The following is a 9,946-nucleotide window of genomic DNA, read 5'->3' on the forward strand; positions in this document are numbered from 1 at the left end:
GCTGCCTTGTACCCTGAGATGCTGGGACAGACTCTGGCCACCGTGACCCTAAACTGGAAGAAGTGGGTTGGAAAATGATGTTTTTATCAATCTTTCTTAAATATATGTATAGCTCACACTTACTTCAATGTTTACTATTCAAAATATTATGGGTCTTTATTTAGAAGTTTGGTGATGCTTCTGTGACCATAAATAGACCAAAAGGAACTTAACTCTTGATTGTATCAATTAGCTTATGGTAAAACTGGTTTCATGATATGTGGTTTCACTTAAAAAGTCACAGTTTCCAAGAACCTATCGACGATGTTAAGGGAGTACTTATTGTATATTAAAGGTATTCACAAATATTTGATGGTAGTAAATGAAAGTAAGTATGTTGCATGTGACTACTTCTTTTCAAAGAAGAAATGGCTTCTTTTATAAAAGCATGTCTTCTGTTCATATAGCACAAAACAAGCAGAGTATTTTCTCATGCTTTCCAGAAAATATTCCTTAATCAAAACCACAAAAAACCTGTTTTTATGATTTCTTCATGGAAATCATGGCCTTTCAGGGGGGACATACAGCGACAACTAGAATAAGTTTCAGCTGCTGTGGTAAAGATTATTACACATCCTATGATTGGTTGCTGAGGGCCCAACACTAAGGCCACCAATTCTATTTACATAAATGCAGCACAGCCCCTCACATGGCAATTATTTCCAGATACTTCTACCCTGGACTATTAACCAAATTAGTTTCCATTCTCTTAAGGTATAAGACTATTATCAGACTTTCAAAAACATTTTCTAGCTACAGTTATTTAGTTCATATTGCCAAAATTAAAGAGCTAATGCCAGTTATTCTCTTCCTTGAAAATCTCCTGAGTCCTTCTTTATAGATATTTACAAACGAAGATAGGAGAAACTCAGAGCCATTCAAGGGCAATTTTTGAATGAATATCCCATTCTACCTCTGCATTTTAGTAATTTTTGTACAACGTGTACATTTCCTCATTCTCTCACATTTGATGAACAAATTATTCCTCGTATGTTTGGGAGTGTGTGCGCGCGTGCACGTTAAATTCCTAAACCCACTAGAGAGTTTCTAGTTGGATGGTACCTACAGCAAGATGCGAAGTCAGAATGGAAAACTGATAGAATTAGAAATTGGCCACATGACCAAAAATCTAAGAAACTACTTTTAATAGTAAATGTTTTTTCCATCTCTAAACTTGATATATTTTCTCATCAGTAGCCAAAACATAGGCTATCAAGATGCCTCACTAATCAGATAATTTTAAACACTAACGTTTTCAATATATGCTCATTGAGCTCCTACTACATGCTACGCCCATATAAATATTTTAAAGATGATATATATATATATATATGTATAAAATAGATATGTCAACAAATTATAAAGTATAATAAACATATATTTAAAAGCATAAAAATGAACTCACCAAAGAGGTAAGAGGTTTTATAGACTACCAAAGATTAAAACTGAAGTGCAATATAAGTAGGTAGAAATAACTGAACAATTTTTAGTTTGTAAAGTGTAAAAATGAATATGATTTATTAAAGTTAAGATAAATTTTGAAAAGGATACAGAGCCTGGCATGTAGCAGTTCAACTAATGTAAGGCATTATTATTTGTATTATTAGTAATAGAAAGCCACTTGTCCCTTAAGTAAAAAGAGATATTACACTAAATATACAGTATAGGTACCATATTAACCTTTCTAAAATCCAAAGAAACCTGAAATTCCAAAACACATCTGGCCCCAAGATTCTGAAGAAGGAATTGTGGTCCTGTACCTTTCTAATGCCTTCTTAGAGAAAAAAAGATTAATAATAACTCATATAATTTTTTTAAAGTCAGTCATATTCTAGGTTCCCCACAATTGTTTTACAGTTCTAGAAATGTCAAGGGTTCAACAGAAGTCTCCACCAAAGAGCTAATCATCCAAGATGATGAATATTCCTTTTCTTTTAGACCCTTAAACTCAATTAATAAGAACCTATTCATTAGTAGGATTATTCACATAGTGTCAGCCTCTTCCGTTAAATAATAAGCGCCACTAGAGATGGTATGGACTATGTATTCACTTACCCCTTAACTCTTGTACTCAATACTTGAACAAATCAATGAATGAACTGCATTACCTGACACCTCACACACCTGTATCAGAGACCTATTTGCCTAATTCACAATTCAAGTTTCAGTAAGACCCTTGAGCTATCATTATATAGTGCTAAGTGGGTGGTAATGAGAATGTGTCAGTTAGGATGTTTTCATATATGTGTAACATAAAATCCAAAGCCAACTGGATTAAGTAAGGAATTCACTGGCTCATGTCACTGGAAAGTCTGGAGGTATACTATCCTCAGGGAAGACTTGATCGAGCAGCTCACTTGAGCTGACCAGGGCGTGGTTCTTCTCTGCTCTCCTCCTCCGGTGATGGCTTCTCATTCAACTGGCTTTTACAGTCCAGACAGCTACCAGGAATTTAATGACTAAACATTTTCAGGCTGAAATTCAGCAGAAAAATATAAGTGCCTTTATCCCAGCAGTTCTAGCAAATGTCCTAAGATAATTCTGATTCGTCTGGCTTAAATCACACGATTCCATTTCTACAAACTCTTCATAATGTATATTGAAGTGATTTAAACCTTTTATGTTACTAAATAATATTACTGAATTAAAACTGATGGGTCAAGCACATCATTTAACTTTATCTTCTTAAAATGTTATTCCTCCAGATTTTAATCACAACTGATCAAGGGGAAAATAAAGTAGATTCTTCCCTACAATTAAATCACTTTGAAGGATTTAGAATGTGTTACCAGATTACAACACAGGCTTATGATTTTCCTTCTTAACATAACTGAAAGCAACACCACAGATTTTTCAGGAAGAAAAATAGGTTCTTATCCTACTTTTTCAAGAGTATATATAATAGTAGAATTTAAAGAAGAGAAGAGTATATGACATCTTGAGTTAGAAAAAGTGGTTTTGTTTCATAGAGTTTTAAAATAGAAGCAACTAAATAATATATCCTGTGACTCAGGAAAAAAAAAAGCAGAGCAGAGATGCACACTTTAGAGTTTGTTGTGAATGTACATTCTGAAGCCAAACAAATTATTCCTGATTGTTTCTTACAACTCATGCCCCTCATTTCTATAATTACCACAGAAAATAGAAGGTAAACTATTCTGTGCAAAATTTATTAGATTGAAAGCCAATACTCAAATATGTAGGACAGGAGCTAATTTTCATAGTAAAATTGAACAAAAACAAAAGGCAAAATCTAAGCAACATTTTAGGAGTAGAACCGTTTGAAAATGTGTTACACACCAGTCATCTTAAATCAAAAGCCAAACTTCATAATCCTAGAGGGAAGCAGTGTGGTAAAAGGATGTAAATTAAAAGAAAATCTTTATAATTATTCAATTCTGTGGACTGGTTTTTCAAATACTCTAGTGTTCAAATAATTCAATTCGTAAATATACACTGATGGCTTTATGAAGAAGATAGTACTAATGTTAAACAGCAAGGATATAAACATAGTCATTGACTTCACCAAGTTTTTAATGTGCTACAAAGGAGATATACACAAATGTATATCACTGGACCGCAGAGAACATAATCAAGTAGAAATGCATGAGACACTAAAAGATAATGGGTAATCAGGGGAGAAATGAAATCAGGATGATTTCCACAGCAAGTAATAGAACGCCTAAGGGCAAAAGTGCTTAAACAATAAGGCAATTTGTTATCTCACAGAACAAGGAATCAACAATTAGGGTGGTTCTAGGCATAGCAAATAGGGCTCCAGTTCTATGTCTCTACAATTCTCTTGCCTCTGCCCAACTTAAGGACATCGCCTTCAGGCCAGTAGTCAATATGGCTATAGCACTTACAGATGCCACATCCAGATAAAACAAGCTCCAGGGAGAAGAGGGACCTGTCTCTCTTCTTCTTTCTCAAACACAAGAAAAGCTTTCCCAGAGGCCTCTTGCAGACTTCTATTTCTCACTGGCCAAAACTGGATCTCATGACCATTTCTAAAACAATCACCTCCAAAGGCAAAGGGACCTCGCACAACCAAGATCAGAACAGATGCTGGTAACCATCACGACCATCCCCTTCAGGCTTGGCGGAATGTTTCAAGGAAGACAGACCTCACTCAGAGGGTGGCATGATCTGGACTAGGGACAAAAGAAAGAAGAAAAACACAGAGGCAAAGGAAGGGATGGATGTGCCTAACTGAAGAAAGTGAAACTGCAATCATACATTAAATGCACTTTTAGAGACACAGAATTATCTTAAACCAGACTATTGTCATTCTCTCACAAAATTAACTTACTATTCAACAACAGATGCTAAGAATGTAGAAGTAGTCCTCTTTGTAAGGAAAAGATTTAGGTTATCAGTGGGGATATTCAGACTCACCACTCCTTGTCAACAGTCAACCCATTCAGCTATCTGGGCTGAAAACATTCCACATTATACATAGAAATGACTGAAGACTCACTGTCAGTAGTTGTTCCTTGAAGGTTTCTTCTCATCTGGGTTGTAGGTTTCACTCAAAAATCCACACACTCACAACTGGCCCAATCTGCAAATGACAGCGTACAATTAGGAGGCAAGTAGCTGCAGGGTACAATCCCATATGAAAACTGAACTCAAAAACACCAGATTCACTAAGCACTGTGTTCAAACTAAGTGACCTGCATTTCAAAGGTTGTAATGTGCTTGTTTCCCATCACATAAATTAATGGTAGTGTCTACAGCATACCAGGTATGACTCTTACCAAAGGCTGCCCACTGGGAAGAACCCAACACACGTTTGTTTAGTGGATGCACACAAGGCTGGCCTACACAGCGTGTTAAAGGATAGCTGACTACATTGAAACAGTGGAAGATTTAACATAAAAATCAAGATCCCTAACCTCTTTTGAAAAAAAATCAGAAGATCTGGCAATAGTGGGCCCAGATGCCCACAAAGTCACAACCTGCTGGAACTGATTAGCAGCTAAATCCTTCAGTGAGACATGGGCTTTGCAGTTCTCTGCAGATATCATCACTCTGACATCAACCCAGCTCACAGTTACCTGTCTGGACACTGCTGGCACCTGAGCTTGCAAACTCTTCTATTTATTTATAATAGTTACCGGGAACATTTATTATTATCAAAGCCAAGCACGTTTCTCTGCCTTGAGGATACAATATAGCACAGGGATTAACCGCATTGGCTTTGGAGTCAGAGGCCCTGACTGGGCAAAAGACTAGCCATGCGACCTCGCAGCCTGTTTTTAACCTAAGATATTTCCTCATTTACAAGCCTCCAAAGAAACATATAAGCATTTAACACAGTCAATAAACAAAAGTCCTAAAATCTAACATGTCCACGCTGAACTGACAATCCCAGACGCTTTTTCCTCGGACTGCCTCATCTCAGTAATCACACCGTGATCTGCATAGTTAGTGCTGAGACTCAAACCTTAAAGTCCTTACATACCCTCCCTCATCTTCCCAAAACTATCACCAAGGCAGCTAGCTTTCTAAAATACAGAATATGAATGGATTCTCAGAATCCCATAAAAACCATAAAGACAAACAACAATTTCTCCCTTAGAATTAATTACTTTCCTGAAATTACCTATAAATTCGACTACTTAAATAATGGTAGCCTGGAATTTCAAGGTTCATATCATGAGGAATATTAGTATTTCATTAAAAGAAAAATGAAGACAAAATAGTGGGGATGCTACACATTACTCCTTGCAAGTTATGGACCCATTACATTTCATAAACCTACACATTTCTTCAAATCTAAACTGAAAATGAACTAGGGTACTATGCTTAATCTGAAAATGAAATTTAGAAAACATGAAGCTGACTAAAACTAATAAGTGAGTTTAGAAAGGCTGCAGGATTTACAAAACCAGTACTCAAAAACAATTCTGTTTCTATAGAATGACTGTTCAAAGACCAAAACTGAAATTTAAAATATTATTTACAGTGTCATCAGAAAATATGAAATAGAAATAAATTATCAATTGACATGCAAAGACAACAAATTTACATAATATGTTCAAAAATCATGATGGAAACAGTGGATTCAATTATGTTAACATGTCAATTCCCTCCGAACTGATGAGGAGCATTTCTAGTCAAAATTTCATCAGTTTTTAGAGAATTGACAAGCTGATTCTAAAATTCATGAAGACATACAAATGACTTAAAACAGCCAAAACAACTTCAAAAAAACAATAATATTGAAAGCTTTAACAACTTGACTTCAAGATTTGTTAACAAAGCTATAAAAATCAAGACAATGTAGTAGTGGCATAAACAGAGACAAAGAGATTAATGGAACAAAATTGACAGGCCAGAAATAGACCTATACATATGAGATAAATTGATTTTCCTCAAAGGTGCAACAGCAATTCAGTGGGAAAAGGACAGCCTTTTCAACAAATGCAGCTGGAAAGACTGGATATCCATACCTCGTGTCATACACAAAAATTAAATGAAAGTGGATCATAGACCTAAAGTTAAAACCTGAAACTATAACACTTCATGAAGAAAACAGGGAAAAAATTTTGTGGCCTTGGCTCAAAGATTTCTTAGAACATAAAAGCATGATAAATGAAAGACAAAAGTGATTAAAAAGGACTTCATCAAAATTACTACTTTCTACCATTTGCAAGACATTGTTAACGGAATGAAAGCCACATAGTGGACGAAAATATATGCAAATCATATTATCTGAAAGTGGACCTGTATTCAGAATAAAGAACTCTCAAAACTCAATAATGAAAAACAATTTAAAACAAGGGACAAATGATCTGAACATAATCTTCACCAATGACATGTACATAGCAAATAAGCACATGAGAACAGGCCCAGTATTACTGATCATTAGAAAAATGCAAGTGTTAGCAAGGATATGAAGCATTTGGAACTCTCTTATGTTGTTGGTGAGAATATGAAATGGTAAAACCACTTTAGAATACAACTTAGCAGTTTCTTTAAAAAATTAAACACACACCATACAACGTAGCTATTCTATTCCTAGGTATGTACTTAAGGAAATGAAAGTGTATGTCCACAAAATACTGTTTATAGCACCTTTATTTGTAATTGCCCAAAACTGGAAACAACCCAATCTGTTCATCAATAGGTGAATAGATAAGGTGGGTACAGTAGTCCCCCTTATCCACAGGGGCTACTTTCCAAGACCCCCAGTGGATGTCTGAAACCACAGATAGTACTGAACCCTATATGTCCTATGTTTTTTCCTATATATACATACCTATGGTAAAGTTTAATTAATAAATTAAGAGGAAAAATTTATAAATTAGGTACAGTAAGAGATTAATAACAGTAAATAATAAAAGAATTATAATATACTGTAATAAAAGTTATGTGAACGTGGCATTAAGTAAAATATGAGTGACTCGAACACAAGTACTGCAATACTGCAACAGTCGATCTAGTAACCAAGACAGCTATTGACTAACACAAAGGTAGCATATATAGTGTAGATACTCCGGACAAAGGGATGATTCATGTCCCAGGCAGGATGGAGAGGAATGCCAAGAGATTTCATCGTACTACTAAGAACAAAGCTTAATTTAAAACTTATGAATTATTACTGGCATTTTTCATTTACTATTTTTGGACCATGACTGACTGCAGGTTAACTGAAACCTTGGAGAGCGAAACCACAATAAAGGGGACTACTGTATAGCTGTTCGGTATATTACTAGTTGCAATAAAAAATAAGGAACTATTATATACTCATTGACATGGATGAGTCTCAAAATAATTATGCTAACAAGCCACACCAAGAGTATACACTGTAGAACAGTGGTCCCCAACCCTTTTGGCACCAGGGACTGTGCTCTGAGAATCTAATGCCTGATGCTGAGGTAGAACTCAAGCAGTGATGCCAGCGCTGAGGAGCGGCCGCAAATACAGATGAAGCTTCGCTTGTTCACCCGCCGCTCACCTCCTGCTGTGCAGCCCAGTACCTAACAAGCCACAGACCAGTACTGATCCGCGGCCCAAGGGTTGGGGACCCCTGCTGTAGAATCCATTTATACAAAATTCTACAATCTCTAGTGATAGAAAGCAGTTTAGCTGATTGCCTGGGAATAAGGGTGGGTGGGCAAAAGGAAAGGCCTACAAATGGTTGAAAAGAAACTTTTGAGGGTATATTTTTATTATCTTGAATGTGGTGATACATGACAAAATTGATCAAACTGACACTTCAAATATGTGCAGTTTATTTTAATTTTAATACAAAGTAATTCATTGCATATTAATAACTGGTAACAAGACTGAATTATATGAAAAGTAGGACCATTTCAATGCACTGAATTTGAAAATCATGGCTACAATCTTCTTCTTCAGAAAACAACTTTCTCAAAAGTATATTATCTCAATGCTAAGGATTAAAAACATAATTACTGATCACAAAGAAAACATATACCCAAAACAGCACTCTAACCTAGTATCATTTGGCATGGGCAACAAGGAAATTTGGTGGATTTCAACATTACTCTTTCAATTACAGTTCACGAAGTACCTCAGTCTTTCATTACATTTGGTAAGAATTAGATAAAAAATATTATGCCATTTCATTGTCGAATGAAAAGGCATTTTAATATAGTCATTCGATTAGCATTCATCTGGGTATCAATGCTAAAATGTACTTCAAGTTCTGCTTAGAGTTAATGAGAAACCATGAAATTAGATCTAATTTAATTGTTAAATGCTGGCATGGCTTGGTGCTTTCTGTACCACATTAAATGCCACCTCCGTCCCCATCTGTTGTTATAGTGAGAGATTTAGCAAACTGCATTATTCCCCTAGCTGAATTTAACCATTACATTTTATTTTGCATAATTTCCAAAGTGTGTACTCCCATCTCTACCCAGAGATTTCTACTCTCCAAGTTAATCAGTCTTAATTCCACCATACAAAAAAAGGACTGCATCTTTAAAGAAATTCGTTAACACCGCTACCATTGAATTCTTTTAGGGTAGTCAGAGAAATTACGCTGGTTCTACATCATTCCAAATGGCAGAACTAGAGTAAATGAGTGAAGGCTCTATTATTTATACCCAGCATGTTTCACACATCAGAACATCTTTTGAGTCACTGCGGGTCAAAGGTGCGATGGCCTGCCTAGCATCGGAGGTCCCGATTTTAAGATAGTGATTCAGAAGTCCCAAAAGTCCCAGAGATATTTGATTTTGACTAACTTTATGATTTTTTCCAATGTTCGCATACTCTTTTAAATTTAAAAATAAAATCTATTAAATGCCCCAATCCACTGCAATTTAAGTGTTAAGCCGATCAAACTAAAAGAAGCTGAAGTCCTAAGTCTTACAGTAATATTTTTGTGTAGATTCCATTTTTCTCCAATAGAGAGTAACTTATCAGACCTTGACCCTATTTAATTCTTTGATGTTGAATGAAAAACATGTGCTAAATACATGTCCCATTTCCTCACTCATTTAATGTCAAACACCAATTCCTTTTTTCTTCCCAAAGAAATGTAGATCTGGCAGGGACAAATAAAGATCAGTAAGAAATCAAATCCAATTTCCTCATTTTATAGACTCAGAAAGGTAAAGAAATTTACCCCAAATCTCATAACTAATCAGTATACTGCCTACACATAATGCAATAAATCACTGCCATTTATTTCCTCCATAAGTATACTGTAAAAAAATGTATATAACCATTCAGTGACCTGGCAATAATGCCATAGCCAGTGGTGACACTGTTAAAGACCCAAGACATTTTGGTTTGCTCTTGCTATTGTTTGCTAGTGCTGTTAACATTCCTAGACCCTAAATGTATAGGACTCGGTAGCGTTACAGAAACATAGAGGTGAGGGTGTATCTGTGGGTAGCTGTGAATGAGGCAAAATATTTAAACA

General features: G+C 35.6%; 1 protein-coding gene across 1 annotated transcript in view; it reads right to left on the reverse strand.

The window, feature by feature from the left end:
- Nucleotides 1-4,519: 4,519 nt before the first annotated feature.
- LYRM7 (LYR motif containing 7) overlaps nucleotides 4,520-9,946 on the reverse strand; it is an 86,882-nt gene continuing 81,455 nt past the window's right edge. Inside the window, exon 5 of the mRNA XM_025040655.1 lies at nucleotides 4,520-4,603. Coding sequence (XP_024896423.1) covers nucleotides 4,572-4,603 — 32 coding nt within the window. The 3' untranslated portion in view covers nucleotides 4,520-4,571. The remainder of the gene's footprint in view (nucleotides 4,604-9,946) is intronic.

The sequence above is a fragment of the Pteropus alecto genome, unplaced genomic scaffold, assembly GCF_000325575.1.
Source record: "Pteropus alecto unplaced genomic scaffold, ASM32557v1 scaffold78, whole genome shotgun sequence".
NCBI classification, from domain to species: Eukaryota; Metazoa; Chordata; class Mammalia; order Chiroptera; family Pteropodidae; genus Pteropus; species Pteropus alecto.